We start from the raw sequence: 20,319 nt of genomic DNA, 5'->3' as shown, positions 1-20,319 counted from the left end.
GGTCGTGGCAGGATGTATTTACAACTTTTGAGGGAGCTCCACCTGACCAGGGGATGTGCACGGTGGGCTGCATGAGGGCAGAGTGTGCAAGCGTGTTGTCAGAGAGGGAAGAGTCTGACAGAGAAGGCAAGGAAGCATCCGTGCCCAGACCACAGGACGAAGACTAGTTGGCAGGAGGAACCAGCGACGTTCCGGAGGAAATCAGGGATCTCTCCTCCTTGATGTTGCCACTTGGCTGAGGTTTCCTTTGATTGTGAACTACATTCCAAAATGAGTTCAAACAGGTTTTGTGCCCTCTACCACCCCTACCCTTTGTCCTGTAAGCTCTTCATTCTCATTTCCCTAAGAAGCCTCTCCATGGTCTGCCACCAGCACCCCTGCTTTGTCTCATCTGTTTTCTGTTGCTGCAAACCTTGGTTTTGCCACCTGTTTGGTCCCCTTGGACTTGAAACCCTGCCTTCCCTTGTTTCCTGGCCCACTCTCTTTGGGGATAATGAGGGGAGGGATCTTTCCTGCTTCCCCGGAGCATCACTATCCCCAGTCCTGCCTCTTTCCTTCCATTATTCCACCGTCTTTTCTCCTAACCTAGAGGAAGGGAGATAGGAAATTCTTTAATTGGAAACTCCAAGATTGGTGAATGATTGACCAAGCATAAAGCCCCTCTCCATAGTAGAAGATGATACCTGATTCCTTACATGTATATCGTCTCTTTTTGTAGCCGAACTGGTGAGTGTTCCCCTTTATCACCAAAAGCGCACTTAGAGGTCCTAGGGGGTAATGCATCTCTGCTCCTAGTGTAGAACCCCCAGAATTTCAGGGACTCAAGCTCAACTCTCTGGACGGTTACAATGCCTCATTTTTCAACTTGGAATTGTAACACCAAGGGCCTGGATGGCAACTCAAAACTGGTTTGGGATATGGAGCCAGGTCTGCTCCCTAACTGACATGGAGAATGGGTCTAATAACCAAAAGACAGTGGTTCCAGGAAGCCCAGCTTTCCTCTGAGCATGAACAAGGTGGAAAGTGGAAGGATGGTTGAAAGTGAAGGCGGAAAGTGAAGAAGGATCCCAGCATATTTTAGGCCGGGATCAAGGGATACCCACTTGGTTGGGGCATGTGAGCCTTTCAATATTGTGCAGGCAGCTCAGCTTGGAAACTGCCATCTCTGGCCATATCTATACAATCCAAAGCCTTCTGGTGCAGGAGCAGACTTCCTGGAGTAGGTTCCAGTAATTCTTCCCTGATCTCAGCCAGAAGCAGCCACAGAAAAGCCTTTTTCTTTGAAATCTGGCTGTCCTCCTGCCGGGGTTGTGAATGGCCCTGGGAGAAACAGCGATGGTTAGCTGGTGGAGCAAATTGTAATTTTACAGGTATTGGGAGGGCTTAAGTAAAGGTGGTGTATTCAGGCCACCATAACAAAGTACCACAGACTGGGTGGCTTAAGCAACAGAAATTTATTTTCTCACCGTTCTGGAGGCTGGAAGTCCAAGGTCAGGGTGCTGGCGGGCTCTTCTCCTTGGCTGCAGATGGCTTGCCGCCTCTCCACATGGTGGACTCTATGTGTCCAGATATCCTCTTCTTATAAGGACACCAGTCAGATTGGATTAGGGCCCACCCGAAGAGCCTCACGTCAACTGAATCACCTCTTTAGAGGCCCTTTCTCCAAATATATCAGATTCTGAGGAATTGGAATTAGGGCTTTAACATGTGAATTTAAGGGAACAATTCAGCCCCTAACAAGTAGCCTAAGAAAACCTGTCCTCAAGCACTAGGAATCATCATAGCTGACATTTATCAGGTGGCACTAAGTGCCAGAGACTGTTCTAATCATTTTTCGTATAGTATTCCATCTCATCTTCACAATGATAGATTGTATAATTATAGATTATGTAGATTATAAATTGATTCTGGGTTATAGAGTGCTCCCTTCTTTTCTGAAAAGCAGACAACTTACTTTGGTGTGATTATGTGATATAGGGAACATCACACCCCAGTCTGTGACCCGGGGCTTCTGTGATTTGATGGGGGTTGAAATAGCGGGAGCATCTTATTACGGTGCTTTGGCGGGGAGGAGATCTCTGACAAGTGCAAGGCTTCCTTTCTTCCATCCATATCTCTCCACAAGCCAGACTTGCACCAGGGGATGGGACAGTATAAGTGGGCAGACTGAGGGTCTTACATAGGGACTCCCCCATCCGCAGAGCTGACATTCTGCCCTTGTTCCTAGGCAAGCTGAATCATCAGAATTTAGACAGGAAGCTCTCATCTTCAGGAGTCAGGCAAGAAAGCATGACAGAGCACAGTCCCCAGAAGGCAGGCAGCCTCCCAACTGAGTCATGGCTGTGTAAGATGCACCAGCACATCCTGGAGAACCCATATGAAAACTGCTGGGCATTTCTTCGAGCTAGACACCTGTACAAAGATTTTTCTCATTTAGTCCACCTATCAGCTCTGAAAAAGCTATTCTTATACCTGTTTACAGATAAGGAAACTGAAATTAGAGGCAACCACAGCTCTGGGCCCCACCCTTCCCTTGTGTGACTTTGAGCTGGATGCTTAACCTCTCTCTGGGTGGGTCTCACTGGCCTCACCTATAAAATAAATGCTCACTTTCATATCCCCTTCCAGCCTGCCAGCTCCACACGGCTAGTCAGGGGCATTTCTGCTGAGGCCTCAAAGAGCCCAGCGCTCAAGCTCCATCAGAACACTGCACATGCGCCCTGGGTAACCACTCCTCACGGCCTCCCCTGTTCCCCATGCTCCTCTCTACAGACCCAACAAGGAACGTGCTCCGTCGGCTCCCCCATCCCCACCTGACTGTCCCAAATCCCTCCTCACCCAGGGTAACCTGCAAAAAACCCATTGAGTTTGCATAAGGGTAAACTTGCCCCCCAGAGTGTGAGTCGATCAGCAATCTGGACCGCCCCCTGGGGTAGCCCTGGGCCACCCTGCCAGCTCAGAAGGAGAGTAGGTGAAGAGTGACACGGGATGAACTGACACTGGGCTTTCGGTCTCCTTCTCTGCCCTCCAGGAGGCTCTGTCAGTGGTGAGCGACGACCAGTCCCTCTTCGACTCTGCCTACGGAGCGGCGGCCCATCTCCCCAAGGCCGACATGACCGCCTCAGGGAGCCCGGACTATGGCCAGCCCCACAAAATCAACCCCCTCCCACCGCAGCAAGAGTGGATTAATCAGCCGGTGAGGGTCAATGTCAAGCGGGAGTATGACCACATGAATGGATCCAGGTAAGCCCGCCAGGCCTGCGCTGCTCCAGGGGTAGGCACAGCGGCTGCCAGGTGCGGGGCTGGTGGAGGCTTGAGGCACGCTCCCCAGGGGTCTGAGTTGAGCAGATCTGACCTAAGCAGCTTCTGGCGCTCAGGGTGCCTGCAGCAGGTGGGGCTCTGGTGCTGGGCCGGGGAGCCTGAGTCAGTCCCTAGAGAGCTGAGACAAAAGAGGGTGATACGACGGAGGGCTGGGGGTGGAGCAGGGCCAGGAAGCCCACCTAACCCTCTGAGCCTTGGTACAGCCCTCAAAGGCCAGGTCAGAGTCAGGCTCATGACCCAATACAGACACTCTTTTGTGTGAGGCCCAGGTAGAGTCCCTCTTGGGGATAACTTAGTGAGAACATACCATCCTTTGTCCTGTCGAAGACATCTGACCTCTCTGGGTGGGTGTCAGAGATGACCAAAACATTCTTGCAGTAGAAGTCCAGAAGTGATGATAAAGGTGAGTGCATCTGGCGCTCACTGTGCCAGGGAGAACACATCACACTTGGGAGGTGTATTAGAACTTGGTGGTGCCCAGGGCAGGAAGACTTTCCTTGTGGAAATGCAGGGACGAGAGCCCAAGGAGAGAAGATTCACAGGAGCAAGGAAGGGCACACCTGGGGGACGGGTAGCCCAGGTTTCATTCCCGGCTCTGCCCTTGGATGAGCTATCTAGCTGTCTGAGCACCAGCTTCCTCCTTTCGGAACCGGGGCGGCAGGACGTGCTTCTTCATAGGCTTGTGTTGATGGTTAACCGTGATGCCGTGGAGGAAGGACCCAGGACAGTGCCTAGGACTCAGAAGGTGCTCGATAGTGATAACAATCATCCTGAGCAAAGGTTTAAAAGAGAGAAAATGTTAGTCTCATTCATGAACTATCAGGCCAGCCAATGGGCCTTACAGCACAAGGAGAAAAAAATGAAAATTAAGAGAGGGCCCTGAATGGCACACTAAGAAAATGCAGAATTTATTCCATATGCAGATACCGACTTTGTAGACTTGACATGTAACATCTTCAGAGTTTGATTTCCAGAGCTGGCAATCATATACAGAGGGTGGGGAAGGAAGGGAGCGTCAGAAAGATAAGAAGTTAGTGAAATATCCCAGTAAGAAATGATCCCGTTCTGAATTTGAGTGATGGTAATGATTAGGGAAATCAAAAGGGATAGCCACAGGAAGGACAAATCAAAGGGATAATCAGCGGGGCTGAGGTGGACACATACTGAAGCCTATTTGGGGGGACAGAGGGTATATGAGAGGAAAGAATTAAAAAATGGCTGGAGTTTCCCTGTTTTTAGCAAGGACAGTGCCGTTAGGCATGGGAGGTAGGAAAGGAAATGCTTTGAGAATAGATGTCAATGTTCCCTCTGAGATTCCTGTGAGCAATCAGTAGAACATCCAGATAAAAATGTCTGCTAGGCGTTGGAAACTAAGGCTGAGGTAATATTTGGGGGCTGGAACACAGGTTTGGGCATCATCTCTAAAGAATTGTCACTAAGAGGGGATGAGGTCACTCAGGAAACAAGGCTAGAGAAGGAGAGAGAAGGGGGTGAGCGTGCAGCTGGGAAGGAGACCTCCCCCAGACAACCGCCGGTCTCAGACCTGCCTGTGGGAACACCCAGCCCTACACTTTTCAATCCCACTAACAAGAACCAGCCACTGGGATCCCAACCCCCGTCCCAGAGTCTAGCATTTTAGGAAGGCTCAGAGTTCTAAACCAGGAGCCCCTCACAAGAGCATCTCTCCACATAGATAATAAGGATAATGAGCTCCTCACTGTGTCGGGGGCGGGGGGCGGTAATAGTTTGTTAAACACTTTTTCCATATTATCTTATCATTTGCTCCCCACCATGAGGCTAGGAGATAAATGTTGCAATTACATTTTGACATTTAAAGGCAGATTGGGCTTTGGGGGGGGCGGGCAGGGGGGTGCTTGATGCCTTGTCCAAGGATTTAGAGGAGGCAAAACTGGCACCAGAGCCAGGCCTTCTGATTCCTGGCCTGTGGGCCTCCTTTCTGTCCCCTCCCTCTCTGCCTGTACATTGTGCTCTGGGGTTCATGGTCCAGTTCCTGACAACCCCCAACCTGGCAGTGCCTCCCAAACTGGCCCAACCACTGGACGGACCTTCCTGATGCTTATTGAAAATCCAGATTCCATGCTTGGAACGTCTTTGGTCTGTTATAGCCTGAATCCCAACCACTCTTGTAACCTCACCCTAACCCAGACCAGCAGCATCTGTCCTGCTAGGCCACCGCGGTAGCACCCTGTTCGCCCCACTTCTGCTTGCCTTCCTGAAGTCCGTTCTTCAGACAGTGGCTAGAGTCAACCTTTCAGAATATTTAACTCTCTTGTGACAAAATCCACAGTCTTCCACATGCCCCATCCCCCTCATCCATATGAAACCCTTTTTATCCCTCCTATCTTACTCTTTCCTTCTGCATCAGCCACCCAAGACTCCGGATCCCAAGCACACTCCTGCCTCAGAGTCTCGGGCCTGTGTTCCTTCTTTCTGGAACATTCCTACTCCATCGAGTCATATGACTCTCTCTCCTACTTGTTTCAGCTCTCTGCCTGAATATCACCTTCTCAGAGGCCTTCCCTGACCACCTGATCTGAAACAGCACCCAGCGCTCTTTACCTTGCTTAGATTCTTCTTAGTTCTTCCTGGCTCTTATCACAGCCTTCACTAAAATGTGGGCAGGGCCTTATTCTGTCTACCGAGCGATGCCTGGTGCGTGATAGGTGCTCAGTAGATAGTTGTGAAATTAACAAGTGAGGGGATGCATGGCTAAGCAGACTCAAAGGTGAAGCTGCTTATTCAAAACGATATAGGTCATCAGTGTATAAGCCAGGACAGCTAAGGTCTGCGGACATTGCCTCAGCTGCAGCCTGCGTTTGTGCTCAGGGGAGGCTGCATTTATGAGCTGACTGCTGTCTTCCCTGCAACATACTAATCCTGGCCAAAGAAGGTCCCCCAGGGAAGTCAATTTTCAGAACCCACTGGCCAGCCATCCCTGGCTGCCATCACACCAGAGGCCAGCTGGAGGAGAGCTGTGTGATCACCCCCAAAGAGCAGACGTGGTATTTATGGGGTTCTGGTGGCACAGAGCAGTCCCTGCTTTTGATTGGCCAGTCCTGCCCCAGACCATCCGCAGGTGACAGAGTAGGCGCAGAAGGACTGATGTAGTCTCACCCGCCCCGGGGAAACAAAAAAGGTCCAGTGGACTCTCAGAGCCATTGCCAGCACCCCATAAATATTCTCCAAGAGCTCACATGGAATCTGGCCTGGTGGGCAGCAGGGAACAAGGGTTTTCAGAAAAATGTCTTTGCTGAGGGTAGAACTATGTCAGATTCTATTATTTGATCACACAAAAACAAAGGACACAATGAAAAAGATGCCAGGCAATTTAAATCTCTCATCATCGACACTGTGTTTCCCTGACCCCCTGAGTATTATTGAAATGACCCCTTTCATACCCAAGAATTCCTAACTTCAGATGAGAAAACCAAAGCAGCGTATCTATCCCATTTGGGGTCTTTCGGCTCATGGACTAGATTTGTGGCATCCAATGCAGGAGCCACCAGACACACATTACATTTGAGCACTTGAAATCCAAAACCAACATGTGCTCGAAATGCAAAATATGCACCAGACTTCTAAGAGTATGGGGAAGAAAAGTAAAATAGCTCATTAATTATTTTTATATTGATTATGTTGAAATGATCATTTCTTTCGGCTGAATGATAATTTCTTTTGGATCATTTTCTTTTGGCTGTAGTGAGTTAATATATTAATATATTTTAAAGTTCATTTCACCTGGTTTTTTCATTTTAAAAATGTGGCTACTAGGAAGTTCAAAATTATATATGTGGCTCACATTGTACCACCAGAGAGCGCTGGACCAGAATGCTCTGGACCATCCCCCTTGGGTTTCCGAGTTACTTCATGCTTACTGGAGACCCTGTAGATATTGTGTCTCTGGAGGAGGTATTCTCTGTGCCTAAAGCTACAATGTCCCTCTTGCTTTTTATCCCACTATTAAGTCATTTGGACCAGGGGCATGGGGTCACGGGGAGAGACTGAGGTCTGGGGAGCTCAGGGAAAGCCTAGCTGGCCCATGTTGTGGGAGGTTTGCTCTTTCTCCGTATCTTCCTGTCTTGGTTGAATCTGTTAGGATGAGTTGTTCTTGGAACAGCAAGGCCTGTAGGTTCTGTGATGTATGTAGACTTCAGCAACTTGACCCCGGGCTGTGGTCTGCAAATAACTCTCAGCTGCATCCTGCCTCAACCTCGGGGATCGGGGGAGAAACATCCCATGAGGGAAAGAGTGTTATTTTATGGAGGGGAGGGGAATGCAAGGACCTGCTTGCCTTGTGTTCCTGGCATGCAGGACCTGAGTCAGCGTTAGTCTACCCCGACACCCCCTAGCACTGGCCAGTGGGCTCTGGATGCTCTTAGGACACACGTGGAGACTTCACATTCCATCTACAGGAAGATCAACCTTTGCACACGCTGTAACTTCTGCCTCTAAGACTGCTGAGCAGCTTTCTCAGGTGCTTCCTTTGGTTCTGAACCTTGCAGTGCGGAACATGTCACACAAGCTGGGCGGGAAGCTGTCCTCAGGCTTCTGGAGAAGCTGTGAGCACCTACTATGTATGGAGGTGAAAACAGCTATGGGGTTAGGGCGAAGGGCTAGATTATGGGTGCTTTTCTTTCCTTTCCTTGAAATTTGCTTCTCACTTATTGAGTATTCCTTTTTAAAAACAACAAGGCACACATCTAGGCATGGCTCCTACAGAAATCCTAAAGACAACATGGATCGCACAATGGTGCATAGTGTGCACACTGCATAGAAGACACACATGATAGGTCCTAAGGCGACTGTGTGGCTTGGGTGGCCTCTGGGACCTCACATGAGCTATGTGAATACAGAGAATCCACTGGCCACAAGCCTGGGCTGCACACTTGGGGCTCGGGGTGGTGCCGTCTGAGTTGCTCGGGGCTGAGCGGGAAGGTAGAGAAGATGTCTGTTACAGGCTAAAGGGGTCATCTTTGGGAGGAGTCTTTGAGATCTTCTCTCACCGAAATACCCAAGCATTCTCACCTTGTTTTAAATTGCTTAACACATTGCAAGGCACCCTTGCAAATCACTGGCAGGATTTTTAAAGCAGCGTTCACTGAACATACGAAAATAGAAGGGGAAGAATAAAGAGCTCCTGTCCCATGGTGAAACTAAAGGAGATGGTTGCAGGGTCCACGTCACCTTTGCTGGGGCCTCTCCTGCCATGGCTTATGGAGATGCTCTGAGCACACTTGGAGCGGGCACGGCCTCCCTGCTCTATTGTGGCCGCCCCAGGCCCTCTTGTCTCCTGTCCCAGGGCTCTCAGCTGCCTGTGGGCCCCAACCTCATGCTAGCTGTAAGTGCAGGTCTCAATACAAATTAGCAGGAGCGCGGGCAAGCTGAATGGCAGAACCTCTTCCCCTCCGTGCTCCCCCTTGCCCCCCCCCTCTTGTTTTCATTGGGCCTCTTCACAGGGCCAGCTGTCTCATTAAAGAGCAGCCTTTAGTCTGTGCTTCACCTGTGCCCACCCTTAGCATAGCTGTCAAGCCCCAGCGCCGCACGCGAGGCGTTTGCTGTCTGCTGGAGGCACAGCGCCCAAGAGCTTGCCAAGAGGGGAGGGCAGCAGGCCGGCGGTAAAGGTACGGCTTTCCTTCCTTTTCTCCCTGCGCAGTCAGGGGAGGGCTGGCCTGGGCAAATGTGGTGGTCCAGGGTGGTGCCAGGCTTCTCTGAGGGCACCCCTGGCGGCGGGGACTGGGAGCGAGAACAGGGCCTTATTCCAGAGGAGGAGCACCCAAGAGTGGGCGTCCAGACGCATCACCTTGCACAGCTGGGGAGTAGGAGCCTACAGAGGTGCCGGAGGAAGGAGACAGGAGGAAGCAGAAAGATGAGAACTTCTGTGGGATAGGAAATGAGCAGGTTCCCACTCCCGTACAGCCCCCAGGGGTCACCCCAGCAAAAGAACCCTGGTCCCGACGGTGGTTTTGATGTCCTCCTCCAGGAGCCCGCCGATCCTGTGACGTGGGCGCCCACCTCCCCGGCAGGTGCCCATCCCACCTTGGTGCTCCTGGCTCCTCTTCTTACCCCATCCCAGACCAGGTGGCTCTTACCAAATGTTTCCTCTTTTCAAACTTATTTCTCTCTCTTCCTGGCACCAAGGCCTGGCCCCGCCATAGGTGCCTATGGCATAAAGGGTCGCCCCACTTCGGCAATTTCTGAGGCTCTGACTTTTCACCTCTGCACGGCGAGAGGTCAGTTTTCGGCTTAGCAACCGCCAGAGGCCCAGCCGACACTGGAAATCATTTCCAAACCTCGACTGCTTGATGTTCCTCACGGGAAGCGCAGGTTGCTGAGCAGCACCCCCTCTCCCGTCACGCCTGCCATCCCTCCCCCACGTTGGACCTTGCTCTCCTCTCTGAGAGTTTTCTCGCCCCTGCCCACGGCCCTTGCACTCCGGCATCCGCCAGAGGAAGTGTGTGCTCCGGCCACCCCACCCTCAGCCGCGGGGGTTCCCAGCCAATGAAAGCGCTGCTCCCTTGGTGGAAGGCCAACTTAATCCTCAGCCTCCTGCCGCCCTTGGGCTGTTTCACAATGGACAAGGATGTTGGGAAAGGCTGCCAGGCCGTGGCGGGGGTGGGGTGTGTGTGTGTGTGTGTGTGTGTGTGTGTGTGTGGTGTGTGTGTGTGTGTGTGTGTGTGTCGGGTGTGTGTGTGCGTCTCGGGTGTATGTGTGTGTGTGTGTGCGCGCGGGCGTGCACACGCATGCCGGGGGTGTGCCCGTGTCTGCGTGGGCGTGCACGCATGGGTGCGTGGGCGCGCTGTGGGCGTGTGGGCGTGTGTGCGCAGGCGCGCGCCCGCGGTTAGCCAAAAGGAGGGCGTGGGGGGCGGAGCGCGGCGCGCGGGGGCGCGGGCTCAGCTCGGACACCCCCTCAGGGTCTTGCTGGGTCCGCTTCACGGCCGGCCAAGGCCTTCAGCAGCAGAAGCCAGAGGGCCAAACTGGTGAAAAGCCCTGATGTGCTACTGCCTCCCCTCAGACTGCCATGGGGACATTAAACCTTCAACAATCTGGGGCTCTGACGGCTGGTTCTTGGTTCTCTGCCTGGAAAAACAGTAGGCGAATAGTAAAACCTTAAATTCTAACATGTGTAAGTTATACATCTTATTTTCATTTTTAGCCCATGTTCCCCTCTGTAAGACATCAGGAAAAAATTACCGTCTGACTTCTAATATCTCAGTGGACCATTTATCTCCCAGCTATGATAAGTGATCTTCAATATTTTTTTTCCTTTCAGATTAAGAAACAAATTCGTTTAATTGTCTTTATTGAATGTGCTCTGGCCCCCCTGCCCTGCCTGAGCGCCCCCCCCCCCCCCCCCCTCCTGTTCCCCCTTTCCTCTGCGATCAGGACTGCCCTCCCTTGCCTCTGGAGTGCGGCCACCAGCCACGGGATGGGCGAGGCCCTCCTGGCACAACCTGGCTCCTTAAGTCCTCAGGATGGTTGGTCCCTGCCCAGGGCAGAGTAAGGAGGGCAGCGGCCAGGGCTTTGGAAAGCCTGGAGTCTTTCTGCGGCCCAAGGTTGGGCCGCTGTAATCTGAACCTTATCTGAACTCCTTGGTCTGAAAGGCCTGGTTTGGAGCTCTTGAGAGAACTGGCTGTGTCCCAGGTCTGATGCTTCCTGCACTGTGTGACACGGCAGCAGCCTCTCCGGGGCCTTCCAGTCGTCCCCAGCTGCAGTGGCTGAATAGAAAGGTGGGATGGCACTTCCCCTGGGCACGCTGGAGGGGGGCGGGGACCATGATACCGGGCTTGGCGGGGGGCGGTGTGGAGCATTCTGCCAGCCTACCCCCGGGCTCTGGGGGGCTCTGGGGGGCCACAAGTGGGGTGTCAGCTTCATCTGTTCCCTGGCATCATCCCTGGGCTGATGCCAGGGAACAGCCTCCAACTGGGCTACGGACATCAAGGCTGGGTTGGATGATTTTTCCCTTCTGCAATTCCTTATGGTTCTTCTGTGAGCATGGTAGCCAGAGCTGCAACCTGCCACCAGGGCCACAACCTATCAGGTTGAAGTTCTTGAATTCTGTTCCTTCATGCAGCAACCAGCTCGTTTGTGGGTGTGCGTGCATGTGTATGTGTGTGTTTTAAAGTAAACTCTCTGCCCAATGTGGGGCTCGAACTCAGGACCCCAAGATCGAGAGTCATATGCTTTACCAGCTGAGCCAGCCAGGCATGCCTGCATGTGTGTTTTGATAGGAAAGCTTAACACCAAAGACCTGAGTTCTGTGTCCACTTTTACTAGCTCTGTGACCCTGGGCCAGTCACCTCACCTCTCAATTTCCTTAACCATAAAGTGGAGATATGAACCCTTGCCATGGCTACCTTGGAGGGGTATTGGGAAATTCAGATAGAACAGTGTACGAGAAATGCATTAAAATCATATACATGCAATAGATAGAGTCCACTCAGAAAACATCGATCACTCATCTCCTCTGGAAGGCTCTACCTAACACCCTGAGGTTTAAAGGAGAAAGGAATGTCAACCTCTCAGAAATTCCCAATCCAGCCAGGGGAAGAGCTCCCGCCACGCTAATGATCCCACGGTGTGACCTGTGCTAGAACCAAGGCAAACAGAGCACCATGCGGGGTGCGGAGGCCTACCTGGGGGCCACCTGGGGGCCACCTGGGGGCCGGGCGGGGGCACATGCGGCCAGAGTGCAGGTTGCCTGGCGACAAGGTTAAAAATGTCAGCCGCAGTCAGATTGGGAGGGTTGCAGCACCGTCCTAAGAAGTCCAGACTGTAGTCCGAGGCCAGTGAGGATCTGCCAAAAGCTTTTGAGTACCGTAATTATAGGACTGGGCTGGGATTCGAAGAAGACTCTGGTGGCGGCGTGGAGGAGAGAAGTAAGGCAGCGGCGACAGCATTACACCAGGTGGGGCTGGGACACGGCACCACGGTTGTGTGCCCACGCTGGGCTGATGGAAGCTGCAGTGATGACTTCCTCTGGGCTTTGTGTCCTCTCACTCCAGGGAGTCTCCGGTGGACTGCAGTGTTAGCAAATGCAGCAAGCTAGTTGGTGGAAACGAGCCCAACGCCATGAACTACAACAGCTACATGGACGAGAAGAACGGCCCCCCTCCTCCGAACATGACCACCAACGAGAGGAGAGTCATCGTCCCCGCAGGTACTTTGGGAACCAGGCTGCCGGCTGGCATCCGTGTCCTCCCTTTTCTGCGCTAGGAGTTGGAGGGCAGGCTTGTCCAGTGGGCATCTAGACCTTTACCTGGTACCCTCTTCCCTATGGAAATGCCTACTTAGGAAAGCTGCATTTCTCGCTTCCTTCCAACTGTCCTTCAAGATAGCATCCCCCGGGTCACCAGCACCCTCAAACAGGTCACAGCACAGACTCTCCCCCGGGGGCCTGGTCCCCCAGGATGAGGCCTGCAAAAGGGGACAGAGGCAAGGCCATCTGAATCCCAAAGGAGTCCCAGGAACTCCCGACGGGCCCGCCCTCGCCTTGAAGGAGAAGGGTGGCTCCAGAGGTCTGTCATGTCCATCAGGCATGTACTTCCTGGCATCCGCAGGGTCCCACCTTTCCAAAATTACAACCAGTTTTTTCAGTTTCAAAATAGAAATAACTATATTTAACAAATGGAGCGCCTTAACGTGTGCAGCAAGTTAGGTCATTATGTAAAAATAGCCTATTTTTCCTAGGTATTGGTGCTGTTGGTTACAGAAAATAAAATCCTTGTTCAAGCCTTCAGTCCCCTGGCTGGACACTCCACCTCGGCTAGAGCAGCAAGCTCAGCAGCCTGGTCAGAAAGGGGGTTTGAAAACTACAACATGTAGAGTTGGTGCCAGGTGGAAGGAGCAAGAACGTCCAAATCTTAAGCAAAGTGAATTACAGGGCAGGGATTACAACTAATCTTACCAAAATAACATGACCAAAAAGGCAAAACCCCTTCCATTTGGAAAAGTGTAAATGCAGTTGTGTCTGAGGGCAAAGGATTAGATATCTCTTTGAGGTAATGCAAAGGAATTTGCTTGTTGGTCTGGAAGGCATGGTTTTGTAATGAGCCTCTCCTCCCGATGCCCTTTTGTATTTATTTTCCACGGCAAGCTGTGTCTCACCATCTCTGAGGACCACGGCCGCATCCCTGTGCTCTGGGCCAAATGCAAGATGGTGGGGGCGGGGGGTGCGAGGTGTGAGAGCCAGTGAGGCAGGAGAAGCTGGGCTAATGGGGCCTCTTCCTACAGTGCCCCGTAGGACTTGAAAACTGTTCGCAAAGGAGTTTGAATTTCCTTCTTCCACAAACATGTGACTTCACAAAGGAAGAGGAAGAATAGCTCCCATTCTCTGAGCACTTTGCAGGTGCCAGGCACCATGTGAACTGCTTTCTCTACATTCCATTACTTCTATCATTTAACATTTAATCTCCTCCCTCCTTCAGGACAGCAGGAAAGTTTAGCTCAGGTGCATTGGTAAGGTCCAAGAAAACCATGTTTCTCCCTTCTCATCAAAAAAGCAAACGATGAAATAATAGTAGAGCTGATGTGGTAGGAACTTCCCTGTTCTCCCCTAAGCAGAGCCAAACCTCACCAGGCCTTTGCTCACCTGGCATCAAGCTGCCCTACTTCGCCCCAACCGTGGCCAGCATGGGAAGGCAGTCTTGAGCACCGAAGACTTAGGGGATCAGAGATTGTCTCTGAACCAAACGTCGATAACCATCTCATTTCTGCAGTCACTTTTGGGAGGTGAGAGGGGGCAAATATGGCCACAATGCTCAGTTGACCCTTCAACTCTGAACTGGTATCAAAATGCTTTCAAAAGAAATATCAAAATGTCAGTCCTCAGTGGACCAAGGTAACCGTAGCAGTAATCGTGATGATAGTGTAAATTCATACCACAGGGTCTTTAAAGCATTTCTTGTCATGAATTCACTAGCTATGGATTTACTTCATTATTTTACCTCTGGTGAGATCTTTAAACATTATCCTTAGACATTTTGGATTCCTCCAGGCCAGCCTCCTGGACATGAGGAAAAGTCTCATTTGGGTGAGTCCACAAATCAAGGCAATAAAACACTTGTGGAACAACTGATTGAATTTATGGTGGGATTTTTAAGACAAGTATAAATGAGGGCTCTGGTTAATCACCAGTTTCAGGTTCAGATAGGAAGAAACTAGGACTAAATCATCCAGGAAATACATTTGGAAGAGTTTAGCATGATCCAGAGTAGAAGATTTATAATTCATTGTGCTGTAAAGGGAGAGAAATAATATTGTGATAGAGCCCAAAGCAAGAGAGGAAATAATAAAATAAATTAAATATATGGTGTAAAATTGAATTTGAGACCTCGAATACTAAAAGTGAGGAATTAGGAGAAGCAAAGGAGATCAGATGAAATAAAATGCTGTGTAACCCAAGCCCTACCTTTGCCATTTTTCTTTAGAATTCTGAAATGGTACAAAATATTTCTATTTACCAGTGGTCCATGCCTAATTGTTTCTGGAGAGTAAAAGAGGAAAACAAACCAAGAAATTTATGTGAGAGAGAGAGAGAGATGCATATGGACTTGAACTTGTACAATGTACAACGAACCGTTAGGAGGAGCTCTGTTATTTGGCATAATAGCAGAGCAGTTCACAGATGAGTTAAGGCAGGATCATGAAAAGGCAAGAGGAGGGGCTTTGGGTCAGGGGGACCCACCCCATCCACTAAGCGAAGTCCTAGGAAGACTTAAGTTTGAGCTAGGGACTGCATCTTTCAAAACTCCGCTTTCTATCGCAAAGTGAAGATAAAAGCCATTTTGCTGGGTTTTCTGGATATGTGAAAAATGGGACATGTGGGGCAGCTGCACACAGTAGGCACCCCAAATCTGGGGTCACAGCAGCCTGTGACCCGTAACTCCACATTCTACTCTCTCCTCTCTGGCCAGCTCCTCTACCTCCAGCACCAATATGGCAACCCCCCTCCCCCACCTGGGCGGAGGCTGGGCGCTTTGCAAAGCGGACTCAGCCCCTGCCACCCACATACTCACATATAAAAACCAAGGAGGAATGGAGAACCCATGGCAAACGAGGGCAATCAGCAGAAGCTCTGAGTAAAAGTGCTGGGGAATTTGCATCTGGTGTGAGGAAGGCAACAGAACCTTGCTTCCTTTCCCATGGTCACTCCTCATCATTCAAACCTGGTCCCCATTTTTGCCAAGAACATTCACAGACTCTTAGAATGGGAGGGTGAGGAGGTTGAGAAGCAGCATAGATATTCCTACCAAGTAAACATGCTAATAAAGCAGGCCCAGTAGAAGCCGGGAGCTGACAGCAGACCTACAATGTCAAGTCTCCTCCCCTCCTCCAGGAAGCCTTCCGAGACTCTCCAAGTTCACACTATTTCCCTCCACCCATGATTCCTTTAACTACCACCACAAAATCTGTTGCTTAAGTATGTGGTTTCCCGCCTAAATGTTTCATACGGACAGATCTTTCATGTGACCAAGAGCCAGGTAGTTTTCTTGTATGATGGGTATTTTTTTTATGATGGGCATATCTAAGGTGTTTATTGGATTTGCTAACAATTGGTTGCCAAGGAAAGAGATGGCTTCCAGCCTGTGATAAGTGATAAGTGATAAGATACAAGTGCTCTACCTGCTATGGAATTTGCTGGAACTCATCACTAGCACTCAAAGTATTATACACACCTTCTGACACACACACCTAGCCAAAAAGGAGCTGTGAGGGTCCTAGCTGGAGATGACCTCAATCATTACATTATTTATGTTCACTCAAAGGCTAAAGGCCTGAAAGGTTTTCTTTCTCCAGTACTTTTTCTCATCTTTGGGGACTTCAATATCATAAAAATGTTTTGAGGATGATCTGGTAGAGATTTCAGCACAGCTGTTTCCACAAGGAGAAAAACCCAGGTTGGATTTATGTTAAATGCTAACACCACTGGGTTTTCCAACTATACAGATGAAATTGCAGTAAAAGTGTATACATATGTGATCTTTACTGTAGCCATCGGAGAGATCCGTGTTCTTCCGTGAAATCACTAATGTTCTTAAGATACAGATGGTTTCCCTTTCCAGAGACTTTGGTCCCTGGGTCCATGCAACTGTGTATACTTTCATTTTGATGCCACCATTTCTCAGGCAAAGGTTTTAATTGCCCCCTAAAAACTTTAGAGAGAATGTTCTGTCAGGATGCCTCGGGAGACATCTAAGAACCTCCCCAGGGGGCTGAGTGGTTCAGGCAGTGCCGATGTGGAGCAGCCAGATGGGAGTTCTAGGAGGGAACCATCTGGGAGGGAACCCACTTTCCCACTGGGGGACCGAGGGGGAGAGGGAGCCAGAGAGGTGCAGGGGGGAGGAAGAGAGGGAGGGAGGGGGAGAGAGAGGGTCTACCCAGGCTTCATGAAGGGGAGGGTGTCCTGGCCGGCCAAGCCCTTGCTAACAGGTCATCTCCCCTGCAGACCCCACGCTGTGGACTCAGGAGCACGTACGGCAGTGGCTGGAGTGGGCGATAAAGGAGTATGGCTTGATGGAGATCGACACGTCCTTTTTCCAGAACATGGATGGCAAGGAACTGTGTAAAATGAGCAAGGAGGACTTCCTCCGAGCCACCTCCCTCTACAACACCGAAGTGCTGCTGTCACATCTCAGTTATCTCAGGGAAAGTAAGTGTCCTGTCTGTGTGTGGGCCGGGGAGCCCCGCTGTGCTGCCCGTGCGTGGAACCCAAGTCCCCAGGGCTGGGAGAAGACTCTGCAAGGCCCGCCCCAAATGAAGACTGATTTCCCATGCAGCCAATCCAGGAAGAGGATTCCTCCTCCCCCCCTACCCGCCACAGTCAGGTTAGGCTGGGCAGGTGCTGCAGGAGACCCACCTCCGGGCCTGTGAGGTTGCCAAGGTCACTTTGGCTCCTACAGACTCAGCAAGGGGGCTGACCCAGTCCTGTAGTGTCAAGGGAAACACAGTAAGGAATGGAGAAAAAGTAGGGAGCTGTGACCCAGTGGGGTCTGCCAGAGTGTAGTCATCCTGTTTCCCTGAGAATCCCTTTCCAGAAACTGCCTTGCCCTATAATTATAAATAGATGGATACCCTGGCTGGGATTTTTCCTGCACAATGATTTAAAGTTCCTCCAGTAAACTCTAGATCCATGGATTTAGGATTTAAGGTTTTGAAAATTTACACATTAACTTCCTCTTATTCTTGGGGTCACTCTGGCGCACCCGAACCCCACCTTTGCCGGCTGCTAGCTACACACCCTTGCTAGCCAAACAGGGAGCACAGCAGAGGTCCTGGGCATGCAAGGGTCTCTGGGACACTTTCTTCTGGCACAGCAAGAAGGAAAAGAGCTTTGAACAAGATTTTATGAAAGAAAGTATGTCATCGCTCAAAAGATTTATCCAGTATGAGAGTTCTCAGGCACCAAGCTCCCATCAATTTCATGTGAATTTCATTTGGTCTTAAACATACACAGAGATAGGAACAGAATTGTTTCAGGCATGCTAATAACCTCAGCCCCAACGCTTCACCAGAAATCCAGGCCCAGTGGTATATCAATGACCCCAAGTATTGAAGGATTTGTCTGTGGCCAGAAAAGATCGGACTGAGATCAGGGAGTTGAAGCTGCAGGAAAACAGATGTGGGCTCTTTCTACAAGGAAGCTTTGTAACAGTCAGCCCTGAGCAGGGAGAGACGGGCAACATCAGGATGCAGTATCTGCTGTCCGTAGCGGAGGCTGCCTGGCATCTTGCAGGAGTTAAGCTTTGGAATGAAGGAGCGTGATGATTTTCAAGCGCTTTCCAAGCTGAGATCTTTGGATACTACAGCCTACAGGCTGCTTTCCTGGCCTCCTGGGCTCTGGGTTGGTTAGTTCTTCTTTCGCTCCCCATCTTTTCAGTGGGTCTTTAGAGTCACCGTCTCTGTAACCTTTTGCCTCATTCTACAACAGTGCATGATGTGGGAGCAACACACGCTGGTTATAAAATTTAAAAATTTTAAAAATGCCTTTGGAAGTTTCCACTGGTGCCTCCGGGCTCTCTGGTCACCTCTCCGAGGCGTCTGGTAGCCAGTGAGAGAGTGTGGATGATGCAGTATATGTTAACACCAGAGCAGTTACCTCATGTCTGAGTCTTGCTGCAACATGAGGTCAGCCCAAGAAACAACAAGTTCAGAAAAGGGGGCAATTCTCTACCCAGTTTTTCCTGAGCTTTGGAGAATTAACATTTTCTAATGATCGGTATTTCTCAGCTTTCATGTTTTTATGGAATTTTTTAAAAAAAGATTCTTTGCACAGAGTCCTGCCACGATGCTAGCCAGGCAGGGCCGGGGGTGGGAGTGAGCGACAGAAGCTGGGCGAGAGAAGCAGAGACCGGCAAAGCAAGAAGGCCCATGAAGCCTGCTTTTCAGCTTCTTCAGGCATCAGTGGTCCAGAATCACTGGCCCCTTTACTTCCTTTGTGGGAGAAGAGAGGGCCAGCAGCACCAGGGACAGCATGTCCGAACACTTTAAGGGACCAGTAGTTTGGGGCTCCATGGCAGATACCTTTGTTGGGGAGATGTTCGAGCACATTCTGACTTGACGTGCAGGAAAGCCATTCATGCCATGTGATTTCCCAGGCCTGCTGTCTGGCAGGTCCATAAACCCCTCAAGTCCCAGCTAGGATTTCCTACCACCGAAGAACCCAAGCCACAGACCCTGAAGTGAGGCCAGAACCTGCCCCAAAGGCCTAGTCATTTGATAGGGGTGTCCGTGTAACCATGACGGAGGGGCACAGGTGACTAAAGGGCAAAGGAGTGAGCAGGTGGCGAAGCAGTGGAGGCCGGAGGATTGGTGTTTCGGGGGAACAGGCAACAGGGCAAGAAAAAGTATGCATTGCTGCAGCTTTCCTTCTTTCTTTTTTAAAAAATATTTGTAGATATTGAGGAAGATGCCCCAAAGCAATAAAAATACGAAGTTTCCAGAGAGGAGCTAATTAGTGGAGCAAATTTCCAGGGTGGAGAGGAGATGGAACAAAGTACATATGTGATACAATGTTGAACGAAACAGCTGAATATAAAGTACTCCGAGAGCATTGATATAAAAACCATGTTTGCCTGCAGAGGCAAAAATTAAAATCCTGTGCAAAGGTTCAAGAAAAAACGTGCCCCAGCACAGTATTGTCATAGTCTAAAGGCCTTTTGAGGAACCTAGACTTAAAATGATCCACTTTCATGGGGGGGAAAAAAAAAAAAACTTGATTCATGCTTCTTTTCAACTGGTGTCTAGCTTCGCATGGTAGCCTCTGGGACCCTCTGTGTTGGGTGGTAGTTAGCCACCTGAGACCCCTGCCAGCAGGCCATGTGCCTGGGGGCTGTCTGCTCTCAGGATGGGAGCTCCCTGCCTTCAAACACTTTCTTGTTTTTCCAGACTTACTTCCAGCGGATGTTTTGTGCTGAGGCAGGGAGGCCAGTGCTTTGGGGACAGAGGCTGGGGCAGCTGAGTTGAGGCAGGGGAAAGGGGTGCTAATTCCTTGTGCTTTGTCATCTGTCCTTTTGTCGAGGAGGGGGTTGGGGTTCAAACACGTCCACTTTGGCAAGAGGTGAAAAGAAAAGAGCTGAGTTCCTCGACACAGTTGGAGGAGGTGCTTAGGGCTAAGGAAAGTCAACGGAAGAACATTGGAGGCCCTCTCGTCCCTCCAGAGTATCTGATCTTTCTGGACTTCTGTAGAAAAAAGGGAAACCTTGTAGGATAAGAAGCTCAGGCATCCAATTCACACTTTCACAAACGGTGCTTGAGTATTGATTTGGGTTGCCTTGGAGGCGAGCGCTACCTTTAAATGTTAAATAGCAAACTTAAATTTTAAAATGTTATTTTCCAGGGAAGAGAAAAAATAGCAATGTCCCGGGTGCCCCTAAGCCCTGTCTCAATGGCCTGATATGCTAGGATTTATCTGCCCCCCTTGGAGGTGCCTATGCTCCATACCTTGGCTTTTCAGCAGTCCCAGATAGAATGGCCATACCA

General features: G+C 50.5%; 1 protein-coding gene across 2 annotated transcripts in view; it reads left to right on the top strand.

Moving 5' to 3' along the window:
* FLI1 (Fli-1 proto-oncogene, ETS transcription factor) overlaps positions 1-20,319 on the top strand; it is a 114,893-nt gene that overhangs the window by 58,785 nt on the left and 35,789 nt on the right. For both annotated transcript variants that reach the window (XM_021696278.2, XM_021696277.2), the window contains exons 2-4: positions 3,032-3,243; positions 12,345-12,499; positions 16,787-16,990. In XM_021696278.2, the coding sequence (XP_021551953.1) occupies positions 3,032-3,243; positions 12,345-12,499; positions 16,787-16,990 (571 nt within the window). The remainder of the gene's footprint in view (positions 1-3,031; positions 3,244-12,344; positions 12,500-16,786; positions 16,991-20,319) is intronic.

Source organism: Neomonachus schauinslandi, chromosome 11, assembly GCF_002201575.2.
Source record: "Neomonachus schauinslandi chromosome 11, ASM220157v2, whole genome shotgun sequence".
Lineage (NCBI taxonomy): Eukaryota > Metazoa > Chordata > Mammalia > Carnivora > Phocidae > Neomonachus > Neomonachus schauinslandi.
Note: the sequence above shows the minus strand (reverse complement) of the source record. Positions and strands in the feature narration are given on the sequence as shown.